Source organism: Balaenoptera physalus (assembly GCF_965194825.1).
Source record: "Balaenoptera physalus genome assembly, chromosome: 20".
Taxonomy (NCBI): Eukaryota; Metazoa; Chordata; class Mammalia; order Artiodactyla; family Balaenopteridae; genus Balaenoptera; species Balaenoptera physalus.
Genome location: NC_138901.1, coordinates 12820720 through 12846475, shown reverse-complemented (window position 1 = coordinate 12846475; position 25756 = coordinate 12820720). Strand labels below are relative to the sequence as shown.

Sequence of the window (25756 nt, the reverse complement as noted above, 5' to 3'; positions counted from 1 at the left end):
CAAACTGATGTGTGGGCAGTGCATGAACTCCAATCCTTACTCCAGCAAAGCTGAGGAAGAAGCACCAGTATCTACACTGGCTGGAACTGGACCAAGCTGACAGGCCTGGAGGAAACGGAATTGAGAAATCTGGGCTCGGATATGGTCCAGAGCAAGGGCGCTGGAGAACAGCTATTCACCAGGATGGCCGACATACACACACCTACAGGACATGATCACGGGCCACTGGAGGTATCAGTGGCACCAGGACTCAGACAACAGCACTCCTGTAGGGCAGCTGCTGGGTGTGACACGAATCTGGACCTACTCTGTTCCCCTCCTCATGCCAGGATAGCACTGCTCACTAGCAGACACCCCCTGCACACCACCCCAGCCCGATCGTGGCGCCACCCCTCACTGTGACTGCTCATATCACTTGAGTTATAATGAAGGAAAACCAATCCTCATTCCACTTTCCTCTCATGCGGCCGTAACCAAAGGTCAGCTGCGGGTAGGACCTGACAACGCATGTGTGAACGCCCAGTCCCCCAGCCTGGGCCCTGGCCCAGGGGTGTTTTTGTTGTAGCTGGAAGAGGTGGCTTTTGAAGCAAGAGGAGCAGCCCCACCCGACTCCTGGCTTCCCTGGCCCGCGGAGGGCTTTGGGCAAAGATGCTCCCCTGCTCCAGGCTGGTGCTGGCTCCCAAAGCAGGAGGGAGTTGCCTGGGTGGGGCTGGTGAGGGAGGGCACACGCAGGCCCCTGGCTGGGGAGTCAGCATCTGGTTCACGCACTCTCCACACTCAGACACTCTTCAAGTGTTTATTCCATAATCAGTTACTGTAGAGGATAGAAACCCAATTGTATATAGGTTGAAAGCAAAAAATATACAATTTCACACATTATATCCAGTTGTCAACCCAGATAGGTATACAGGTACAATACAACATAGAGTAGATGAAGGAAATCTAACAGCTCAGGCTTTACAGCACTGAGGGATCCAAGAAGAACGTCACCACCCATGATAACAAAATTCAAGTGCTTTGAACAACCAACTGGAGGCCTATCCACAGACGTCTTTCACAGGATGAGCCCTGACATGGAGTTCCATGATTCCATAATTTCCAATTCTTTGCTAGCCCTTTCTGTTTGTGGGTAAACTGCTCTCTTCCACCTTTCTTTAAGGCGAGCTCACATGAGCACTACATGCCAGGTGGGGGAGTCCCGTCAGGAGCCACGGAGGCTTCACTGAGCCCCGTGGACGAGCCAGGCCCACGGTGTGTGGGAAGGACGCCGGGGAGGAGAACGAGGAGAGGCTGGACCATCAGGAAGCTGCCTCACCCAAGTTCAGGATCAGAAGGGCCGTCACCTGCCTGACCCCACCCAGGGAAGGATGGAGGAGGCTGACTGCCGGCCACACAGCCTGGCCTGAGCAGGGCAGCTGCCCGTCTGTCCTTCCATCTGTAACACCTGTTACCTTTCGCAGGCCTCCCTCTGCCTCGAGGTGAGTTCACTTAAAGACTGAATGTGAAAGCATGAGTTTGGGACATAAGTTGCCAGAGCCTGCAGGGCCCACAGTTAGAGGGTCTGGTCCCAGGAGGCGGCTGTTACTGCACTCTGGACACCACAGCAGTGAGGAACGCGGCCCACTGTTGCCAGAACTTTTTCTCAAGAAAAGCTGAAAATCCAGATTCATATTTATGAGCCCCCTGATTCCCAAAGGATGCAGTTTATTCACATTCTGGCAAAAACATTTTTATGAATAAAGTAAGTGGGTAAAAATAAGAGCCAATTTATTGACCATAGACCATAGACCCCTGCAGCCTGCCCGCTTCCTGTCATTTCCACATCAAATCTCTCTGAGGCATGTGAATCAGAACTTCCGGGGTCTCAGCTGTTCACAGGACACTTTCTGGATTTTTATTAAGCCCAGAAGACAGTACTCTGTCTCCATTCTTGTTCTTTGGAATTTTTCAGTCTTAAAGGGAACTCAAATTGGGGCACCCTTCTCTCACATTAAAATATTCCAATCACATACATATTACGAAGATAGCACCTCATCGAACTGAGGGAGGGGGCTGCTGACAAATGGGGGTAGCAGAGAATTCTGAAAAACCGAAGTAGTAAGAGAAAAGCTGAGCTGTTTTCTTCCAGTGTCTCTGATACCCACACGTGGCAGCTCCTCCATCCTCAGGCAGCTGACAGGCCTGCCTCCCAGCCTCCTCGACCTTCACCACTTGATGTCTCGGCTGTTAGCAGGATGCCCTGGGCCCTGGTACGCGGTATGCAGGGCTTCCTGGACTCGGGGGGAGTCGGTGCCATCCAGCCACTCCTGGTACAGCTCCTGCACATGGGCACTGGTCTCCGGGAGCCGCACGGGGATGTCAGTGTAGATGCCTTTCATCTTCTGCAGCAGGGCCTTGTCCACACACCCATCCTCGGTCTGGGCTTGGCCTCTGCCGTTAAGGCATCCTGAAAAACAAAGGAAGCTTACTCTTTCCCTCCTTTCACCTTTATTTATTTATTTTTTTTGGCTGCACTACATGGCATGTGGGATCTTAGTTCCCTGGCCAGGGATCGAACCCTCGCCCCCAGCAGTGGAAGCACGCAGTCTTAACTGCTGGACCACCAGGGAAGTGCCCCACCTTTCATCTTAAAGTGAAGATGGTTCTGGAAGAGGAGAGGAATGACAGCAGTGTGCAGTGTCTCGTGGCCAGAGCCTGGAGCTGGACCTTGGGCCCCAAGACCCCGGTAACAGGCTCACAGTCCCTGGTGCTTCCTATTCGCTCCTATTCACATTACCCATGAAATGTTTTTACCTAAAGCCGAAATAACTTGCCAACCTTTTAGAACTGAGTGGCTATGTATGCAAATCTGGATTTCCAGTTTCTCTTGAAATTTATCAAAACCAGGAGAGCATAGAAATTATTAATGAACAGCTAAATCACTGGTGTCTGCATAGTGCTTTAGTGTGTGCAACCACATCTGGGCTGCACAGGGGAGGGGGACGGTGGATGGAGACCCATGAGCCCAGAAAGGAGCCCAACACCCTAACACCTCGGCCTGAATAAAGAACATGCCTCCTACGTATTGGTGCTACTTATTTTCAAACGTGTTAGATGATGTCATGACTTGTAAGATAAAAATTCATTTAAGAGAACTTGCAGCGGGACTTCCCTGGTGGTCCAGTGGTTAAGACTCCATGCTCCCAACGCAGGGGGCCTGGGTTTGATCCCTGGTCAGGGAACTAGATCCCACATGCCACAACTAAGAGTTTGCACGCCACAACTAAAGATCCCACATGCCTGCAACTAAAGATCCAGCATGCCGCAACTAAAAGATCCCACACGCAGCAACAAAGATCCTGCATGCCGCAACTAAGACCCAGCACAGCCAAATAAATAAATAAATAAATAAAAACATGAAAATAAAAATAAAAGAACCTGCAGCAAATTTCCAAACCTCCCTCCACTTATCCCTTGGCTGCACCCAACAGCTGCCCTCTGCACCTCACGTCTCACTTCCCCAGGGGCCTGCTTCTCTCTCCTCAGATCCCGGCTCCTGCTCCCCCAGCTGATGCTCTAACTACAGGGCACGAGGGAGTCCTGCCGAGCCTCTACCCTGATCGGCATGCAGGTATGGGGTGCCTCTCCTGGAGGGCCTGCATGGACCCCTCAAGCCCATACCTCCCCCGCTGCCTCCTCGTCCTCATCTCCTGTCCACTCCTCCGTTCGGACCATGGGATCTGCCCTCCGTGTCCTGGTCCCTGGAGCGCGGTCCCCAAGGCTGCCCATCCCCCACGGCCAGCGCTCACCTCTCTGCCCTCAGCCACCCGCACTGGGGCCTCCTCTCCCTGAGCCCGTCTCGCACCTGGATCCGCCCCCCCCCCCCAGGTATTTCCACCTGCGTATCTTGTGGGCACCCCCCACCCCAGAATGGCACAGACATCCCTGACCCCCTCTCTGAGTTGGCTCTATCACCACCAAGGGGCCTGATGGGCCATAGGGTCAGGGTCAGGGTCAGGGTCAGGGCCGCACGCTCCCCTCCTGCCCGACTCCACCAGCAGGTCCTCTTGCGGGACCCCTACCCCCTCTCATGGGCCTCCATCCATCACACGGGTCTCTCCCATCACTCACTGACAAACCTGGCTGGAGGAGGTAGGGGCCATTCAAGCTACCGGACAGTCTCAGTGTTCTCGACACCAGTTGCCACACGAGCCGGCTCTCAGCTGGTGCCAGCCAAGCAACTCTTCTCTGGGACCATGTCCCCAAGAGGTTTTCCAAGGTGACATCTCCCAGCCTGCACTTTCCAATATGTGGGTGTGAGGGAAGGAGAGGGACCATCACGCCACAACCACCAGGGCAGCATCCAGACTCCCACAAAGCCCTTGGAGCTGAGTGAGGCTGGGGGTGGCCAATAGGGCCCGTTTCCTACAGGGCTCGGAGGTGCCCAGCTCAGCCTGGGCCCGAGTCTTACCCCCGGCACAGGCGAGGACCTCCACAAAGTGGTACGGGAACTTGCCCTTCTTCAGCTTTAGGACCACGTTCTGGATGTTTCGAAAGCCATAAGCAGCAGCAAAGCGCAAGAGAACCTCCCCGCTCTTCTCGAGGGTGACCTCCTGGAAGTCTCTGTTCCTATAAAATCAACAACACAGACTTTGATCTGTAGGGTCCTTCCTCTGTGGTTTGAGGATTATTTCCAATCTAAATTTGGAGTGTCAGCAAAATTTAAAAGTCTGTGAATAACACATAAAAGGCCTTTCGATCTTGACTGGTGTAAATTCTATAAATAGGACCTCCCTCCCGGACCTGCAGCTGGCTTTGGGGGGCGGGAATCCTATTTATAGAATTTACACCTGACAGGCAGCGCTGACCACACAGGCAGACAGACAGAGGCCACCCCAGCCCCACGCACCTCAGGGCGCGGTAGGTGACCTCCCCCACGTCCTCGTTGAACAGCTCCTTGGCCGCGTGTCTGAAGATGTGCGCCAGGTATCCGTCAGAGCTGGCTCCGTCATGGCGCCTAACCTCCTCTTCTTTCACGTCTCCAAACCTCACCAGGCAGGAAAAGTGACAGCAAGAGTTAAATCCAACTCCCTAAGTTTTATGATCCAAGGTCGCGAAAACCTTTACAAGTATTTAGGCTTTGGGCAAAAACCTCATCTGTGTTGGGTTTCACTGGCTGACGTGAAGCCTGCAGGTGCAGGCGTGCCCACCACTGCCCGAATGACTCCTTTCCTCTGGCTGCATGTGTGGCAAGGTACAACCCTTAGAACCTCACAACTCGGGGCACGAGAACTAGGCATCCGAGGGCCACTTGAGAGGGCACACCGTCTGTGCCCGGCCAGGACGAGGCCTCTGGGTCAGCCTGGGCCCAAGCATGGGCTCTGGCCACAGGCACACCAGTCGCTTACATCCTATGCTTACGGTCCGCCTTCCACACCAGGGCCACACGTGGGCCTGACATCACTGCTGGGAGGATCTGCTGCGCAGCCCGTGTGTGCCCTGTGGCCCCCGTGTGCTCTTGCAGTCTGTGTGCACTCTGGGGAACAGGATGCAGCAGGAGTGCGGTCAGTGGTTGGGGTCACCACTGATGGCAGAAACCCAGTCTGCTGCTCTTGGGCAAACGGACCTGAGGGAGCCACTCTGTGTCTGGAGGTGCCCCCCCATCCCCCAGTAGGTCCAGGTGTAACGTCAGGAACATGTGAAGTTCAGGAGTGGGGGGTGCTGGTGTCCACGTCAGACCACTAGGTGAACGGTGTCCACTCCATGGTGCTGCGCGTGCATGCAGAGCCAAGGGTCGTACGTAGTGGGGCAACAAAAGGAGTGGCCCCCCAGGCCAGGGGCCTCACCACACCCATGCCTCAGTGTGGCACATGGCCTTACTGTAAAGGAGGGAGGCCTTGGGACATGCACCTGGCAGAGGTCACAAGGTCACACAGGAGGCCCCCAAGGTGCAAGGGTGCCCCTCCCTGCAAAGCCACTTACAGAGTGTCCAGAGCAGCGTCTCTCACCGAGAGGTCACTTTGTTCCATCATCTGAGTGATTTCACCTACAGACAAAGAAGCGACGTAAGATGCCGTGACGGGATATGGCCCACATTTCCTCAGGAGCTGTTCCCGGTGTCACCTCCTTCCCCCGGAGGACATTCTAGGTTACAATGACCTTGGTCATCACGCCTGTCACAGGCAACAGATGCAAAGTAACACTGATGAAATGCCAGGGAAGAGTCTAATTCCTCCTTCTGCCCTGAAACGGGGGCTTCTACAAACGTCTCCCGGTGTTTTTGTTTCCTGAGTGGAAAGCTTTCATGTGGATAGGATGACAGTTATCTGTAACAAGACCGATCGAAAAACAGGACCACTTTTGTATCTCCCTTTGCACAAGGGATCCTGAAGAAACCCTTAACGCTAAGGGTGTATCCTGAACCAACTGCTGTGGTGTCAGGTATGTGTGAGAAGACTGAACATCTGTGAAAAACAGTAAAAATCTACTGTATTCAAAGAAAAGATGCCCGAGTGTGCTTCTTAGGAAAACCCATCATCTAAGGTGAGCAGAGGGCTGTGGCTGAGGCTCTCCCACCCCACTCACCCCCGTCACCGCCATAGGAGCCTGTGCGGTGGGGACCTTTCCACGGGCTTCCACGTGGGGAGTGAGTTTCTGGTCAGGGGACCCACTGTCCTCGGAGGTTGCCAGAGAGCCAGCCACTCTGCCTCCATGCCGTAGGGACCTGTTTTCAAGGCCATTTAAAGTACACCCACCTGGGCTTCAGCAAAGACTTAATCTACCCCTCAACTGATGGCAGCATTCTGAATGGCTCTTGAGGATTCCAGGGAATCACTCCCATCCCAACACTGAGAAGGTGCTGCGGCCTCTCTGCACAAGTCCAGGGGCAGGGCCTCAACGAGGAGTCCCTCAGCAATGTCCCCGGTCACACATGTGCTTGCTGCTTTGCTCTGAAGGAGGAAGCTTCCGTGTCCCCAGTGTGGTTGGGTATCAGGCCCTCACCGTGGACACGCACCGGCCGCGGGGCTGGCCTCCCCCTGCTGCCTTTCCCGAGTCCCCACCCTCACCTGAGGTTAGCACGCAGTCAGTGCCCCGGGAACCCCTCGAGGCCGTGAGAACGTCTTCCTGAAGGGCCTCCAGCTTCTTGTCATAGCAAGGGGCCACGATGACATGGAAAATCTTGTCTGGGGACAGGTTCTGTGCAGGAAAAGCAAATCCACGTTGGGGGCCGTGCAGAAGGGAGGGGGCAGCTTAACGCGCTGGAGCCAGAACATGCCGCAAGGGAGCAGGCCTGGTGCTTTCTCGGGGTCCAAGCCCCGGCTCCCACAGACCTAGTTCCTGAGCCGCAGCACCCCCAAGCCCACCCACGGCACCACCTCGCTCAAGACCTGCTGCCTGGACACTCACAGGGAGAAGCCAGAAGCTGGTCTGTTTCCCCTGAACTATGCACATGGTGACCAAACATCGTGACAACAAGCCACTGCTGGGCTGTAAATGAACACCCAGCCATTTTCCCCGCAGACTTTCCAGATGCTTCCCAAGAGACCAGGCCACCCTTCTCCGTGCCCCCGACTGAGCAGGAATTGGTGGCAATGCCAGAAGCTGGAAGCTGAGTGACCAGGTGTCTGGATGCCCCCTCAATCAGCAGAGCCTGGGGCTGAGACCACCATGCATGCCTGGTGGAACCTCCCCTGCCCTCCCTCTCTTACCCTCAGTTCCCATCAGCACCTGTCCGCACATGGAAGCTCGTCGCCTGACCTGCATGCTGCCCTTCAGGAAGAGGCCGGCTTACCTGCCGTCTGGCAAAGTAGTCCTTCACCAGGGATCCCATAATCTGCTGGGGAGACTTGGCAGTGCAGAGGTGGGGGGTGACAGGGTGACCTAGCACCCGCTCAGCATATCGGACCCAGCCTGAGGAGGGAAGGGCCCCGTGTCAGCTCCTCGTGGCTGCCTCACCCAGAGTAGAGCAGGACACGTCTTCTTTCAGGAGTGCGTGACAGGCTCCCTCTGACCAGGCCACCTCTCCTCAGCGGCTCGGCCACGGGAATCCCAGGTGCGTTTGCCACAAAACTGGAGGGTGCTGGGAATGCGCGCCTCCCTCGGCCCAAGACCATAGAGAACAGAGCAAGAGGAAGGTAAGAGCTGGGGTAGCAGGTCTCCCCAAATTGAGAACAAGCTTGGAGGAGCAGCTACGAGGTGGTGTCCTGGGTGGCTTGGTTCCAGCTCCACCTTGCCAGCTGCAAAGTTGTTCTCATAGCCAGGATGGGTGGCCACAGCTCAGACAGAAGCCAATGGCCACCAGGCCCACCCAGCTTCACTCACCTATTGGAAATTAACAGCCCAGTAACTGCCCACTTTTAGGACAATGAAATACGAGAAACCCACACTCCCCAAGCAATGCACAATAAGCAGCGCAACCTGCAGCGTGCCCACGGCATGCCCAGCATGGTCCTTAGCATTTCCCCTGAGTCGCTAACTCCCACAATGCCTTGTGAATGCACCACCGCTGCCACAGATTCCAGGGTGGACTGCAGGTCAGAAAGGTCAGCGGACCACACAGCCAGCAGCTCAACCTGCAGGAGCAACAGCCTGCTCCCTTCTCCCGCTGGGCACGACCTGGTGGGGAGAGCGTCCGGTGACGCTGCTGATCCTACAGACTGGTGTGCACACCACAGCACCACCAAAGGGGTGTCGGGGGGGAGCGGGGGGCAAGGAAGCCTGGAGACAAGCTGCCCACCAGAACCCTGGGGCAGCCACCTCCCCAGGCCCACTCCCGGAAGGAGGAACAGCAAGCACCAGCCAATCCATCTGAACAAACTCAAACCACAGCCATCACCTGCTTGCAGGCCTGAGCATACTCAGGAAATGTCCATGGTCACCAGCAGAAGCCCCTAAGAGAAATGTTGCTGGAGGATGGCTCCCCTCGTTCCCAGCCTCTGCACGTGTACATGGAATGGTTCACATTAAAAAAGAAAAACTAGGGAATTCCCTGGTGGTCTAGTGGTTAGTATGTAGCGCTTTCACTGCCGGGGCCCCAGGTTCAATCCCTAGTTGGGGAACTAGGATCCCACAAGCTGCACGGCGCGGCCAATAAATAAATAAGTAAAAAGAAACACTATCAAAGGTCGTTGAGCGTTTGCGGGCCCAAGGCCACTCCCACCACAGGTCTGGCTTTGTAAGGCCCCTGTGCACCCTGGTCTCAGCACCAGTGCCCGCACCTGCAGACTCGGCTTTCAGGCAGACCCCAGCTCCATGCTGCGGGCGAGCGTGCTATGTGCTGTGAAGGCCTCGCAAAAGATCAGGCAGAACACCAGGCAGTAGGAGCCAGGGCCCCGGAGAACCTCCTGGCCAGGGCGGGGAAGAGGACCAAACAGAGATGAAGAGGAGGAACCAGGTCACAGGGTCCGCAGCACCTGGCATAGGAGACCAGACAGGCTAGCACTTTCTCATGGGCACCCCTGATCAGAACTTGCTACCAGCACCGGCGTGGGGCTTGGTAAGCCCCGCTGGCCCCCCAATTGGTGGCAGCATGGGTGTGGATAGGGCACCCAAATCCCACCCTGTCAGACTACCCACCTCTTCTCAGTGACCCTCTCTGAAGGCAGAAAGGGAACCTGCTCAGAGAAGTGCCTGGCACAAGGTTCCCGCTCTCCAGACACTCTGCTGGGTTGGAGAGATTACTTCCCACACTTCAGCTCAATGAGTGCTCTTGGCGGGATATCACAAAGCCCAAGGCCCATGAGCATGTCCAGAACTGAGCAGCTCAATACCCCCTCTCCCACCCACCCCCAGTGGGCAAAGGTGCATTGGCAAGGTGGTGCTCCATTGGCTTGTGGGCAGCAAGGGCCTGCCCAGATGTCCCTATCCCGGCCTGGATGTGCTGCCCTCCAGTCTGAGGAAGCACGACTGGGACATAGGGACCCTGCGTGCAGAAGCCTGGCGAGTCAGTCCAGGACCACCTATAGCCTGATTCTGCACGCCAGGTCAAATCATCCGACTTGGTGTTGTTTTAATTTCCCTAAGTTGTCATAGGGAAGCAAAATGTCAGCACCAAATTCTAGAAAAGGGTTAGGTCCGAACCAGATCTCACCTCATCTCCCTGAATTTGAGAGGTGGCATAAACCTGAACAACAGTTACAGTTTTGACTGGCTTAGCTACGAAGCGCTCCCGAAGGAAAATGCATCATTATCTAGGAAGAAAACTTGGAGAAGCTCCAAACCCACGAGTAAACAGCCCTGAGCAGCTCAAGGAGACCACCAAATGCAGCAAACACCAAGCTGGAGGAGGGGGAGTGGCTGGTCTGCAGCAACAGCAGACAGCCCAGGTCTCCACCAGCGCTGCGCTCATTCCAAGGACAGAGGGCTCATTGCTTTCTGCAGGAATCAACTACCTGCTTACTACCCAGGTCAGCAGGGCTAGTTCCTGCCAGGAGTGGAGGCTTCTGTTCCAGGCTCCATCCCAACAGGGCCTCCCACATAAGGAATCCATCGCTATCTGAAGGTTTTGGTGTCAGGACAGCACAGGAATTCCTGTGATCCTGCTGACAGGAACGTGAAATGGGAAGTCTGGAACCACCGCCCTGGGGGCACGTGCCGAGCTCGGGTCATTTTATACTTACTGCCTCTTCCTTGGATGGGTGGGAATGAGCCACAGTGACTGGCTGTGTGGCATCGAGTGAGGGCCCCACAAGGATCCGGTGCTGGGATCCCAGGGGCAGGGGCACCTCTGCAGTGCCCTTGGAGAGCCAGGTGGTTCCCCGAGACCTCAGCTGTGCATATCTACTCCTAAGCAGCTGCAAAAACACCTACAAGGACGTAAACGCAGAAGTGGACACCACAGTCCAGCAAAGTGTGCATTTAGAGTCAGTTTATACGTAGACTCTGGATACAGAAACTGCCTGACACGCCTGGAGGGCTGGCAGCATCCACGTGGGGGGTCATCTTTCCAGGAGGACAACCTACACACCGGAAATAAGCCTCACCTGATGCTGATCACCTCTCACCAGCCCGTGGGCTGCTGAACAACATCGCTCAGTTAATGAATCAATCCATGGGCCTCTTGGACAGACGGCAAATTTCCTTTCCATGGTTTTACGAGTGGGTGGAAAGTATTTCCAAATTCTAAGCAACCATAATGTCAACATTCAACTTTATTAAATCATAATCCTAACAATTGATGGGTGACATGTAAAATGCTAGAAAAATTTGGAACCATGGTGGGGGAGGAGGGATAAACTGAGAATAGAAACGTGAACAAAAACCTAAGATTATGTAGACCATAACGGGGCTCTCACAGACCTGATTTATTTAGAAATAATTTTTTCACTAAATGTCACTTACCAGTACAGCACTTCCTCCCTTCCCTTATGCATCATCTTTAAACATTTTCTTATTCCAAAACTTTCTATTTTTCCAGAATTAAAAAACCTGTGATAAAATTTCTCTACCTCAGGCACCAAGCTCTATATAATAAAACTAATTAAAGACTGGTTTAAAAAGTGCTCCAGGATGGAATCTAGTATTAATGTAAAGAAATATTTTTTATTATGTAATTTCTATTTAAGCTGGCAAAAGATCCATGGGTGTTCATATTACCTATAATTGTTTGGACATTTGAAATATGTCATACTTTTAATAAATATGTTGGTTGATGTAAAACTACTCAAGGCTCAAACTCCTCCCCAAGACCCACTGACACCTGACCTCATCCACTGCCTAGGCCTGCCCCCAAACGCAGACTGATGTGAAAAGGTGCTTCAGGCGCCCAGAGGCCCAGTCGCAGGCCCTGTGCTCACCAGGACAGGCAGAGGTCAGCATGGGTAAGGTGGGCTCTTCCTCATTGTGCTGGCGGAATCGACGCACAAATTCTTTTTGACTCTCCAGGATGCTGAAATCTGCAGCGATTGTTGTATCGAAGACATATTGCACCCCTGCAGGGAAGAGAGGCGCATTCGGCTCCACATCACAGAATGTGGGATCTATTCTCAGGGTCTGGAGTCTCAGCGACGAACTGAAAGGGCAGACTCCACAAGCATCGCTAGCTGCCGAAGTAGGGGACTATGCCCTTTACTCTTTCAAACAATAGCACGTATCATTTTTCACAATAAAACATATATATTCTCTCTCCTGCTTCCTCTTTTCCCCTCTACATGTACACAAACACCGTACCGTACTCCATATATAAATTAATGGAATATTACAAGGTACCAGCAGTATTCTCTTCCAATTCACTGGCTAAATTAAATTCCAGTCTGTAATGGTCTTTGATATCTTTAAAATAAACAAAATGAGTAAACTGGCTGGGCATACCTTTATTATGTTGATTTTTAACTAGCTATCTTTTTTTTAATAAATATTTTTCTTTTTTTAAAACTGAAGTATAGTTGATACACAGTATTATATAAGTTACAGGTGTATGGTATAGTGGTTCACATATTTTAAAGGTTATGCTCCATTTATAGTTATTATAAAATATTTGCTATAGGGAATTCCCTGGCAGTCCAGTGGTTAGGACTCAGCACTCTCACTGCCATGGCCCGGGTTCAATCCCTGGTCAGGGAACTAAGAGCCTGCAAGCCGCATGGCGTGGCCAGAAAACAATTTTTGGGGGGCTATATTCCCTGTGTTGTATAATATATCCTTACAGTTTATTTCATACCTAATAGTTTGTACCTCTTTACCCCCCACCCTTATAGTGTCCCTCCCCCCCTTCCCTCTCCTCACTGGTAACCACTAGTTTGTTCTCTATATCTGTGAGTCTGCTTCTGTTTTGTTATATTCACTAGCTTATTATATTTTTTTAGATTCCACATATAAGAAATATCACACGGTATTTGTCTTTCTCTGTCTGACTTAATTCACTTAGCATAATACGCTCCAAGTCCATCCATGTTACTGCAAATAAGTTCTTAATATTGGAAAATAAACCTAAGACAAAAGAATGTGCTTTCAATAATTACAATACAATAAAGCAAGCAAATAATTTTAATATCTGCAGCTGGTCTAAACCTTAAAAGCAGCCAGTTATTCTTAGAAAGAAATATTATAGGGACTTCCCTGGTGGAGCAGTGGTTAAGAATCCGCCTGCCAATGCAGGGGACACAGGTTCGATCCCTGGCCGAGGAAGATCCCACATGCCGAGAAGCAATGAAGCCCGTGCGCCACAACTACTGAGCCTGCACTCTAGAGCCCACGAGCCATAACTACTGAGCCCACGTGCCACAACTACTGAAGCCCGTGTTCCTAGAGCCCATGCTCTGCAACAAGAGAAGCCACCGCAATGAGAAGCCCGTGCACTGCAACGAAGAGTTGCCCAGCTCGCCACAACCAGAGAAAGACCGCGCGCAGCAACAAAGACCCAATGCAGCCAAAAATAAAAATAAATTTATAAAAAATAATTTAAAAAAAGAAATATTATAAATATTGTGTCACCTTAAAGAGTTACCTTAAAAATATCAGTTTCACTGTGGATATATTTTCTTTATTAACATATAATGCCCAATTATTTATTTTTTAAAAATCCCCCCCCTAAAAATAGGGCCTTTCCCTATGAGAAGACAGAGCATCTAATAACTTTGATCTCTCGTAAAACTAAGCTAAACTTAGGCTTTTTAAGATTAAAAGCATGAAGGATGACTTAAGGAGTCCACGCTGGTAGCTGCAGCCTTAGTTTTGGTTGTGGCAGGCAGTGCACCGAGAAACAGCTCCGCGTGGAAAGCAACACAGAGCAGTGAGGCAGGCAGACCGGTGCGAGGACATTTACTCTACGTGTCATCTTATTTTATTAGTAATCCCAATGCATTTGCATCTTTAAAAATCCATTGAGGAACAGTAAAAACTCTTATTTGGCAAATGGCTCAAGTTCTCCTCTTCTGAGCCCACCTGTAGGACACCCTGGGTTGGAGGGGAAGTTCTAGTCTGACATGACAGACAAGACACAAGCATTCTTATCGCTGTTTGAGGCAGTATTACTCTAGTATTCATTCACATTTGAGTCCTCATGTACTGACCTTTCATGCTTCACACAAAGGACATAGCCCATTCCCTTCCTGCTCTGCTCTTCAGAGAGCTTCCTGGGAAACCAGATGCCAATCATTGTAGATGTGATTCTCCATCAAATAAACACCCTCTGTAACCCCTATGAGCCAGGCAACTCGACACTGCTGGGCAAATGTGGGTCCCAGGTGTCCCCAGCTACGTGCCCTAAGATGGTCATTTGCTGTTCCCGGAGGGGCCAGCCCCGGCCGTAACACAACACCCATCTGCATGGCAAGAGGGTAAGTGACACCAGCCTACCATGCATGGGTCAGAGGCACGGTCCTCTTATGTTCCACAAAACTCTCATGGAAGTTCTTACCTATCTTGTGCCCTTGAAAATTGAACTCTAGAGATTAAAAGGGCAGTTAAAAACTCAAGTTACAAATTCAAATTAAATCAAATTTATTTGCTATAAATAATATCAAAAGGCACCTCACCAAGACTTTTGAGGAAGCCACAGAGTCTTCTGGATGCATCAGTCACACTGAGGCTGAATTTAGCAGCAAAATAAGGCAGAGACTGAGGACATACCGACACTGCCAGCACCTTGTGCTTTGAGGTATCACATTTCTAGGAGAAACAGAGAAGAACATTGGACGTGTGGTGATTACACAGGGAGTGAAAGTAAGACACCTTCATGAAAAGTCTAGAACAAACAGAATGTAATAGATGCCCTATGGAAAAACTAATAAAATATACAAGACACTGGCAAGCACAAAGAAAAAGGAAAAAAAAAACGAGAATGAAAAAAATGAGACATTCCAAGAGATTTTATCAATTTTAAGAACACTATTAAATCAAAAATATATATATATCGATATTATACATAAATGCAAACATCTGGAGAAAATGGATAAATTTAAAGGAAAAATAAAAGTTACGTACAATATTGGACTGTAAATAACTGAAATGACCCATAACAATGAAAATACATGAAAATGGGGCCCTGAGGTCTGTCCCCAAGAGACCTCAAGCCCAGGTCACTTAGTGGCAAATTTTAGCAAATTTTTAAGTAGTAGATGATCCTCATTTTCTGTGAAGTCTTTAATAAGTACCAAAGAAACAAGCGTGAAACCAGGCTATCACAGCCTGAATCCAAAACTAGATCCTGGCAGTTCAAGAAATCCCTAGAAAAATATGAACAAATTGAGTTTAGAAGTGTGCTGACTCATCACGGACATGCAGGATGTAACCCAGGGGAGCAGCATGAGCAAGCATGTCGGGCGTTAGAAAGTCAGCAGTGGGATCCCTTGACCTGGGATTAGAGGAGAGAAGATGTAGGATTATCATGACAGAGACCGTTCAGGTCAGACACTGCCTGCAAATTAGGAAAAGTGGAAACCTGGACAGAGGTGTTCAGTGGTCACCTTCCACCACAGTCTACCTGTGGACTGGTCACAGACAGGACACTCTGGTCCTGTCCCCATGCCCTGCCTCGAAGCTCAGGCGAGACAACGTTGAGGCTGCCTGTCTCCTCTGGATGGGATTTCACCTTCATGTGACGCCTGGGAAGCCCACACCCAACAAATCCATCAGGGCACCAAGCTGGCACACACTGACCTCCAGCTCCCTCACAAACTCCTATGATGCCCAAGCCAGCCAGGCATGGTTTCTGTGGTTTGTGACCAGCAGCATCCTAATATAAATTTGGAAGCAGGAACAAGGGGGTGCAAGTTTCAAATGCTAATGGAGGAGGAAAGGCAGAGGGTGGTCTGTCCCCAGCTTCAGGAGCCAGACTCGGCACTTCCTGCCCCTCTGTCTGACACCCTGCCCAGGGAATTGCGAGGGCGCACTCCTCACTTCATTCTCACTCAAATATCACCTCCTCTGAGGGAGCCGATTTATGACCAAGAGGGGATCAGCCTGAGCCCAGAGCCGAGGGCAGCAGGGAAATAGAAATTGCTTTTTCCTGATGACAGCACTGACTGACTCAGCCAAACCCAAAACCTCTCCCACTTCTAAGCTTTCAGTTTCATGAAATAACTAAGCGTTTCCTTTTTATGCTAGTTTGACTTGGGTATCCATTTTCTATAGCCAAAATGCTGATTGGTATGAGTATGTACATCTCTTTAATAGCAAAAGATTCTGCAAACATCTATTTAATAGTAAAACTTTACCAGCATTTCCACTAAAGTCTGAAACAAAACATTAGTACTATTTTTTTAAATTTAATTTTATTATTATTATTTTTTTAATTGGCCACGCCACACGTGGCATGCGGGATCTTAGTTCCCCGACCAGGGATCGAACTTGCGATCCCTGCATTGGGAGTGTGGAGCCTCAACCACTGGACCGTCAGGGAAGTCCTGACATTAGTACTATTTTTATCACTACTGTTATTTCAGGTTGATTTACAGGTCCTAGACAATACCATCAGAAGAAGAAATAAGATATACACAGACTGGAAAAGATAAAATTTGTTACCTGTAGTCAGTACACCTAGAAAGCAACCTGGGCCTCACATGGTACCCGCACTGTCACATGGGCCAAAGCGCCCAGCACTGTGTGTAGAGCCGGTACACACACTTCCTGGGAAGCAGCTGTGAGAGCACAGAAACACCCCAGGCCAGAGTGAGGGCGAACAGAGATGTGCTTTACAGCCTCATCTGCCTCCGCCTTTCCTGTCTTTCCCCTTCACCTGTCTTCCTGTCACTACTGGAATACAAGTGACACTGAGTAGTTCCATCTGTACAGGGGGTCTGCAGGGATGAGCTGAAGGACCACAGCCCTGCCCCAGGCTGCAGAGCCTGTGAGGACAGAAGCCCTGCCTCTGAGAATGCCCCAGAGGCAGAGCGGCAGCAGCTGAGCCGCCGCACCATCCCATGACCAAGCATGCAGAGGCCTCCCCCAAGCCAGGGGAGCCTGGTCAGTGGTGCCGGCCATAGCTGCTGCCCACATCAATGAGGGAGTGTGACTGTGGGTGCGGTTTTGTTCTGACAGGGCTATGGAGAGGGTCAACTACAGCAAGGAACACAGGGCCAGGGCCAAGATGCACTCCCCAAGCCCCAGCAGAGGCTTCATGCCTCACCTTGACCTCCACCCACCTCTGGCGCCAGAGAGCGCCCGGGATGCCGTACCTTGTTAAGGTTCAGAACTCGGAAGAAGTCCTTGGCGTTCTGCTGGGAAACCTGGACTCCTTCCTCTGCAGACACACAGCTGTCACAGGCCAGGCAGTCACTCAGAAATATCTTGGCATCAGCCAATTTATGGAATTCTCCTTTCTACAAAAGAAAGATGATGCTCTGGCCTGATTCTTCAACAAAAACTCTTTAATACTTGCTTCTTTAGAAAAAGTAACAGCACAAGCATAATACAGAAAACTAGTGCACAATCCCTGAGACATCCAGGCCAGGCCTGGAGCTCCAGGTGCTGCAGCCACCATGGTACCAGGGTCCCACGGATGGCAATATGCGGGGAGCGGGCCAGCACCGTCAAATGTGGCAGGAGGAGAGCTACACTTCTGGGCTTCTCCTGCCCCCACGCCTCTCCCTGCTGCCACTGGGGGCTCCTGCCTTGGCCTGCTCTGCACTCCCTGTTGAGCTTGCCCAGTCCCATGGCTCCCCACAGAAGCCTCCCATGGAAGCCCGCAGACTGGCCTCCCTGAGAGGCTTAGAACTAACGTATTTCACTGCTGACCTGTGGGCAACAGGGCCTTCACGTCACAGAGCTGTGACGCTCAAACTCACACATCAGTGACTCTGTTCCCTTAGACGCCAAGACAATAACCCTTGGCTGCTTCGTCTTCTCCTGGCTACACCTGCACCCACTTGCTCCCTGCAGCCCCCTCCCTAGGCAGAGGTCCATCAGAACACAAGCCACACCTCTGCTGCTGGAGGCCCTCATCGCCGTCACTCCTCCCAGCTCTCACCTCTAGCCACTCTGGCCCTTCCTGCTCTGGGTCTCCCTGAGGGAAATGCTCCCTGAGAGCCTGGCTCACCCCTCGGACCCTTGCAGACACCTGCCAGAACAGTACCCTCTGGCATCTATGTGTTGCCCCTTTTCCCTGAAATGCAAGCTCTGAGGGAGCAACCTTGTCTCATTCCCTTCTGTTCTCTGACATCTCCTGTGTACAGAAGGCACTCAATAAATATTTGGTGGATGAACATATGAATATTCTGAAGCCTATTAGAGCCATTGCAACAAATAAATTCATAACAATGAATATTCTGAAGCCTACTAGAGCCATTTCAACAGCTCCTGATGGTTGTACATTGGTTCTTCTTTCAAACATTTGGTGAGAGAGGGCTCGGGGTGGGGGTGGTGTGGCCCTCCTGTCCACAGCAGCTCTGAACAGGAGTGCACACTGTCACCTCCTTCCCCACCATGTGCCCCGGTGTCACTGTGCAGCGCTCACTCTGGGACCTTGTTATGTTGCAGATGCTCATTCAGGAGGTATGGACAGGACCCAAGGCTTTGCACTTCGAACAAGCCCCCAGGTGGGGCCAGAGCTGCTGCTCCAAGGGTCTGGAGCACATGGCTTGGCACACAGCTGGTGCCTAATAGGTACTGTTGAGCAGCACTGAGAGTTCTGCCTCCACTGCCCCTGCAGAGGCGCCCAGGACCACGCTCTGAGCTGCCACGGGCAGCAGGGCTCCCTCCCGGCCTACGAGCCACATGCCACCCCGTCATCCTCATCCTTCTGCAGGCTTTCAAGGGCCAGGCCTGGTTCCTTCCCACCTGTTGCGGTCCTTCCTCTTTCTCCTGCTGCCTCTTAAACACGGGCATTCTCTGCAGAAGCCTATCCATCGGCCCTTCTCTCCAATCAGCCTCACCTCTCAGAGCAACGTCAGGCCCCTACTCAACCTCTCCAATCTCTGCCTCCAGGGAGCTCTCTCCCTCCCAAGCTCCAGACTGATATCCTGCAAAGCTCAGTGTCCATGCAGCTCAAACTGCACTCAGCTCCCTGTGCTGCGCCCCCTTTCCTGCTTCTGCCACTCTGGCTGGCCCACCCAGGCCTCACCACCCTCAGCCTCCCAAGTAGTTTCCTTCTATTCTTCCCCTACTCTAGTCAGCTTAAGCCACCTGCCTTAAAACATGCATCCAATCTGTCTCCTTGCCCTTAACACCTTCCCTGTGCCTGATGAGCTTTCACCCCATCCCTACATCCCCCACCCTCAGGGCCCACTCCAGTAGCCACTTTCCTGACTGGCTCTTCCCATCAGGGGGTCCGCCCATTGTGCTGGCAGGGCACCCACTTAAGCCATGTACACACATTATCTCCCAGCTACCACAGCCCTGGGAGAGAAGTAACCCAACTCCCCATGTCACTGATAAGGAAACTGGGGCTCCCAGGATTAGATGTCTGTCCAAAGTGATGTAGCCAGAGGGTGGGTGTGGGAGGCCCCAGGCCAGGTGCTCTGGGGCTGCAGGGCCCCAGGTGCTCCCTGCCTCTCTTCTGCCTCAGTGCCCTGGGTGCTTGTCTCATCCCCTGCTGCTCACTAAGCCGTACAGTCACCAGAGCACACAGCAGCACTGGTACATGAGGGAACCAGATCGAAGCCTGTCTGACTCAATGTTGTATTAGGACTCCTAAACTAAAGAGGAAACCTGCTGCTTGCTTCTCCCATGTTGCCAATTCTCCATTTCTAAAACCGGTACCAGTACTTTTTAAGGGAAGAAATAACCTTAACCTCCCTGTACCGCATCCTTCTCTCTGTAAAATGGGGACAACAGTAGGGCATACTTGAAATGCTCATTCTGAGCACGAAGTGAGATCACATGTATAAAGCACTTTCTCTAGCACCCAGCTCAGGGTATGTACCCAGTAATTGTAAACTGTCACTACTAGCTAAGGAAAACTTAAAAACTCAAGAACTAAGAGAAGAAACCATTAGAAAAATAAACTTACAGAATCAGGAAATCTGAATTATTTTATAAATTACCTACCTAAAATCCCATCTTACAGAATAGAACTTTTCACTAAAAAAAAAAAAAAAAAAAAAGGAAGTTTAAACATTACAGCTCTATTTCTAATAAACAGCCAAGGACAACATTTTTCTTTGTCCCTAACATGGTATGTTTTGGCTTGGTGTATTCTGTGAAGAGACGCTGTTTCGTGCACTTACCTTGAAGATCGTGTGCCTCCAACTGACTGACCTGCACGTTTGGCCCCTGCACTTCTTGCTTCTTTCTTTCTTACAGCAATGATATACCTGGTGATGTGAGCCCCCAAAGAGGAGAAAAACAGCAGCAGCTGTTTACTCCAGGCTGATACAAAACAGAAAAATCTACTTGCCTCTCCATTCTCGTGGGCTGGACTTGGTACATCGACTGATGCATTCTCTTGGTCATCGGTTTTTGTTTTTTTACTACATTCCTTGAAAAGGCAAAGGAACATATGAAAGAACTTTTAATCTGACTCTGTGAATTTAAAAAAACATACATACTTGCTGAATTCATCACATGTCTAAAAATCTTTTCTACAGAAATAGAAGCACTTATAATTGTGGACATACAAACACACCCATACACACCTTTATACCTGCATTGTTTGCAGCAAATGAAAACTAGAAGCAATGTGGCCTCTCATGACAGGTAAATTAATGCCAGACTACCTGGACATGTGTATACTTGGAATACAACGAACTAAGGTTGTGTGTAATGCTATGAAAAGGTATCTCCTGTATAACGTTGAATGAAAGAAAGAGCAAGTGATGGAATAACATTTATGATACGATCCAATTTTGAAAAAACAAACAGAACCCCCCCTGTGCATCACAGCCTAGAAATAAGTGGGTAAGGCTATCACAGTTACTGTGGTTACCCAGGTAGCAGAAGGCCCAGCCCGTGTTTCCTTCCTGCACTTCTGTATCGTTTTCGTTACTGTAAGCACTGAAGTTTTTAGGTAGCATAAAGCCCCCTCAAAACACTGTTGATCACCATATCGCTAATTCACACTAAGGATGGTGTTTGCTGTGAGTGCCCTGACTGGTAGCAAAGGTTGGTCGGTTTTTCTGGTGGTTTTTGGCTTCGAAGGTACTTTGAAAGGATAGACATGCGCCCCGACGTCACGCCGCCTCCGGGAGACGGGAGCGGGAACCGGACGCGCGGGTGACCCACCCTCAGCGGCCTCCACACCCGAGAACGGGAGCTGCGGGCCGGCGCCCGGAGGTTCTGTCAGCGACAAGGCGGAGGCTGAGGCGCTCGGAGCTGCCAGGCTCCCGACGCCCCCGAGGCCCCGGGCTCTGCGAGCGTAGGCTCCTCCGGGCCCCAGACCCTGCCCCGGACCCCGCCCCGGCCCGAGCGCGCGGAGCCCACCTTCCGCGTGCAGTGCTCACACTTCATCTGGAGCGGGGCTGGCAGGTCCGGGTGCGCGGCCTGAGCGGAGCACCGGGAGACGCGGTCACCGCCACCCGCCGCCCGCCACCCTTTGTTGTCTTCGCTCCGACGCGGCCCCACCCCTCGCCGCTCCGCTCGACCAATGAAAGCTCCTGGAGCGAGCGAGCCACAAGCCTGAACCAACAGGAGCGCGTAGAGGGCGGTGCGGCTCCACGCTTCAGGGCTCTGCCTAGGCCAATGAGACCGCGGGAAAGGGGCGGGTCAGGCCCTGGAGCCAATAGGAGCACGCGGGGCGGAGCGGGCGGGACCCCCGCGGAGACCGCTGCCGGTTCCCAGGTGGGTTTCCGCGGCGTTCGGCTCTGACGGCGGCTGTGGGCGAGCTAGCTCACCGTGCCGAAAGGACGGCCCGAGATCGTTCCCAGGGCGCTCGGGCGCGTCAGCTCGGCGCCAGACGCGCGCCCCGCTCCGGGCTCGGGCCGGCCGAGACGGCGCCGCCCCGCCGCCATTTCCGCCCTGAGAGGCGTCACGTAGGCCCGGCGGGGCGGCAGTGCGCACGCGCGGCGGGTCGGGAGCACGTGTCGCCGTCGGGAGCGCGAGGCACCTGTGAAGCGGTGGTGCTGGACCTGCGTCCTTCCGCTGCCTCTAGCAAACCGGGGGTGGTGGGGGGGATACAGGGCTAAGTGGAGATGCTGAACTCTGTCCACTGTGAACATTTTATGAAGTCTGTGCATGGTCATCGTACCATCGGAAATGAGAAATACGCCTGGAAGAAAAGCATGAGGGTGTCTCTATCAAACACCAGCAGTTCACAGGAATCTCAGGAATGGACCCTTCTTCCTCCTAACCTTGGGGGGGAGTCACAGAGGTCAGCAAAACATTCAAGTATATTCCACGTCCCAGAACCTCACTAGGATCTTAAAATTTTCCCCATTAAAACCTTTTTTTTTAAAAATAGTTTTTGGTTCGTACCACTTTTTTTTATAAATGCCATCAGTTAAATTCAGGAGGTCCTAACTGGATGCCAGATTAACCCATTGTATTACTCAAATCTATGTCAGCACCTCTCAGAAAACATCTTCAATTATCAGCTTGAAGAAAAGAATAATTTTAGGTTGTCATTTGTATATATTTTGTTAATGTTTTAAAAACATCAACAGTATCATCATGTGTGAAAAAAGCAAGTTACAATTAGTTTAATCAAATGTGTAGATAGTGTCCAGGTTTCTGTCCAGGTTTCCCCAATGGTCTCATCATTTTTCTAGTTTCAATCAGGATCTAAATAAGGTTCAATGTTTTATTAGTCTATATTTCTATTGGTTTGTGTTTATCTCTTAGAAATCTTTGTTTCTAGAAAAAAAAATAAGGCTCACTTAGAAGTTAACAAATATAGTACAGGGAGTTCCCAGTCTTAAGGTTTTGGGAGTTTTTTTGGTTTGTTTTTTAAATCTATAGGTTCCATCCACATACCCCCTTCTCTCCTTGCATATCATAAAGAAATCAGGTTGACTGCAGGGTTTTCAGCAATCGCTGACTGCATCCATGTGGAGTTCTTTAGCATACCCTTGTTCTGAATTTTCAGCAAAGGGTAGTTAAAACATTCTAGTGGCTTGATCACAGGTAAAAATTTTTTGGCAAGACTACTTCATAGATGGTGTTGTGAAATCCCTTCAGGGGGTTCTATTTTCTGTCCTTTTTGTGATGTTAATTAGCAGCCATTGATGAGATTGCCTAGATTCATTAGGGTGATTTTTGAAAAATTATTTATTGGCTGTGTTGGGTCTTCGTTGCTGCGTGTGGGCTTTCTCTAGTTGCTGAGAGCGCGGGCTACTCTTTGTCGCGGTGCGCGGGCTTCTCTCGTTGTGGAGCACGGGCTCTAGGGTGCGCGGGCTTCAGTAGTTTCACACGAGCTCTAGAGCTCAGGCTCAGCAGTTGTGGCGCACGGGCTTAGCTGCTCCGCGTCATGTGGGATCTTCCCGGACCAGGGCTTGAACCCTTGTCCCCTGCATTGGCAGGCGGATTCTTAACCACTGCGCCATCAGGGAAGCCTCATTAGGGTGATGTTTTACTCCCATCATTTCTTCTTCACTTATTAGCAGGACTACTTCCATAATGAGAAATTCCTCTTATCCACTATTTGATTATGCTGTTGAATTCTTCTGACAAGACATTAATAGTCTCTTTGCTTTTTTTAAAATAAATTTATTTATTTTATTTATTTATTTTTGGCTGCGTTGGGTCTTCGTTGCTGTGCGCGGGCCTTCTCTAGTTGCCGTGAGCGGGGGCTACCCTTCATTGCGGTGCGCGGGCTTCTCATTGCGGTGGCTACTCTTGCTGCAGAGCACGGGCTGTAGAGTACAGGCTCAGCAGTTGTGGCGCACGGGCTTAGCTGCTCCGCGGCATGTGGGATCTTCCAGGACCAGGGATCGAACCCATGTCCCCCGCATTGGCAGGCGGATTCCTAACCACTGCGCCACCAGGGAAGCCCAGTCTCTTTGCTTTTTAATACATTTCCCTGTACATTTCTTACTTCAGACCTGACAGTCTCACTGGAGGCACTCTGCTACAAAACCACTTAGGGGTTGCTGGGGAAGGTGGTGGATGCTGGGTGCAGTTGGCCACTGTGTATTGTAAAAGCTGGACACTGGAGAAGCCCTGTGCACTGCAGGAGCCTGTGGATCCAGCACAACAGAACCAGAACCAGGAAAGGAAACTCTTCCTCCAAGTGTCTCCAGCACCCTCTACTGACAAAGCTTAATATCATGCCAGAGAGCACAGAACAAAATAAGGGCTCAGATGCATTTTCATAGAACAGGCAATGAAGTCTGAATTTAGAACAGAGATATAATGCATTGATAACTGGCAAAATATGCAGATTTTACTCAGTCCCCTATTTATGGATTTTGTATTTATTTCCAGACTTTTGCTCTTATCAGTATTCAGCAGGATTTTAACCAAATCAGACATCATTTGTTCACTCATTTAACATTAGTAGAAAGCTAGTGTAGGCTTCATTTTTAAATGGCTTGTACTCTAGTACAAAAGGTGAAATTATGCAGATAACTGTAATGCAAAGTAGAATTTTCTGGGTATCAACTCAGTTCTCCCTAAGTCCTAAGGAATTAAGATCACTTTCAGCTGCACCAAGCAACAGGGACTTAAAGGAGGTGCTAACCAATTCAAATGGACCTTCAAGATGGTGTGGGATCTTACCCGAGAAGGCATTTCAAGAAGATGGAATGTGAGCTGAGGCATCAGGTCAGGAAACCTGCCACATTCAGGCAGAACCTTCTTCTGTTCCAGCTTAGAGCATAAGTTCTCTGAGTGTGGTTCCCAGAGCAGCAGCACATGTACATTTCAGGCCCCATCCACTGCTGGGAACAGGTCCAACAGTCTGTGTTTCAACAAACCCACCAGGTGATTCTGAACCACAGGCGGAGAGTATATGGAGACTGGTAAAATAGAAAAGTCATCTCCAAATTTTTGACATTGTGCCTATATTGATAAAACATCTAGGGTTATGCATATCTATGTATGTATATTTCTTTATAAGGTAATATGCACTGTGTATTAATCTTATGTAAATTATAAGACACATGACAATAGATATAAAAACATAAAATAAGTAGGAATACAAGCTCTAGTACGTTTTTCTAGCACTCCACAGATCATCTTGACCATCCCAGTTTGGAGGTCACTGAAGCAGGCAGTGGCCGTGTGGTGGAGGCTGTCCTGTAGGGTCCTTCTCCATCTGGTGGAAAATAGAAAGGCAAGTCAGGGTCCTGCTTGGGGCCTCATGTGGGGGCTGTGGGGACAGGTGCTGAGTGTGTTGGTGGAGAGTGGAGCAGGAAGGCCACCGAAGCGGCCATTCAAGATTTTCTTGGAGAAAACTGTCTCTCCTACTACAATCCTCCTTCCCAGACACTGGGGCAAGCTTCTGAGCAGCAGAAAAACTGCCATCACGAACATGTGAATGTTCAGTTTCCCCAGCTACACTGAGTTTTTTGGGGGTCAAGGATCTCTGGTTTTCCCCTACCCTCCTCCACTGTGCCTTGCAGCATTGTTCAGATTTAGTTTTTTAACCTGTTGATATTCTTACTGGGTTCGCAATTGAATCTGCAGATCACGTTCGGAGAATTTACATTTTTACAATAATTTTCCAGTCCATGAACAAATATCTTAGTTCTACTTTAATATTTCTTATTAAAGTTTTTACAGAATCTACCATAATGTTCGTACGTATCTGTTGTGAGGTTAACTACGTACTTCACGTTTTCTCACCATCCTAAGCGGATGTTTCGTGGTACAACTCACCTCACCTTCCTTTGCGGACTTTCTAAAGGTTGTGACCCCAAACGCTATCTGCTCAGAGCCCGGGCGCGCACACCACACCACGCGGCCGCCTCTGCTGCTCCGTAGGCAACCTCCCGTTATAGCCCCGCCCGTTCTCCCACCTCGAAGGCTG

The 25756-nt window shown here is 50.8% G+C and overlaps 1 protein-coding gene and 1 long non-coding RNA gene across 3 annotated transcripts; both read right to left on the bottom strand.

Annotated features, from left to right (window-relative positions):
- Positions 1 to 782: 782 nt before the first annotated feature.
- On the bottom strand, positions 783 to 21431 carry NARF (nuclear prelamin A recognition factor). 2 transcript variants are annotated; one of them, XM_082442098.1, is made up of 11 exons: positions 21274 to 21431; positions 20248 to 20332; positions 17094 to 17233; positions 14454 to 14586; positions 11775 to 11909; positions 7772 to 7890; positions 7047 to 7176; positions 5962 to 6025; positions 4889 to 5026; positions 4451 to 4608; positions 783 to 2446 (listed from the first exon to the last, which is right to left on the bottom strand). In XM_082442098.1, the coding sequence occupies exons 1-11, from the start codon at positions 21298 to 21300 to the stop codon at positions 2205 to 2207; spliced, it is 1371 nt and encodes a 456-aa protein (XP_082298224.1). In that variant the 5' UTR covers positions 21301 to 21431; the 3' UTR covers positions 783 to 2204. The 2 variants fall into 2 exon arrangements, with proteins under 2 accessions (XP_082298224.1, XP_082298225.1); XM_082442099.1 differs by lacking the exon at positions 17094 to 17233 and having other exon boundaries at positions 20252 to 20332.
- Positions 21432 to 23472: 2041 nt separating this feature from the next.
- On the bottom strand, positions 23473 to 25741 carry LOC309650606. Its single transcript, XR_014257633.1, has 3 exons — positions 25606 to 25741; positions 24505 to 25042; positions 23473 to 23639 (listed from the first exon to the last, which is right to left on the bottom strand). It is a non-coding gene; the product is annotated as an uncharacterized lncRNA (long non-coding RNA).
- Positions 25742 to 25756: the final 15 nt, after the last annotated feature.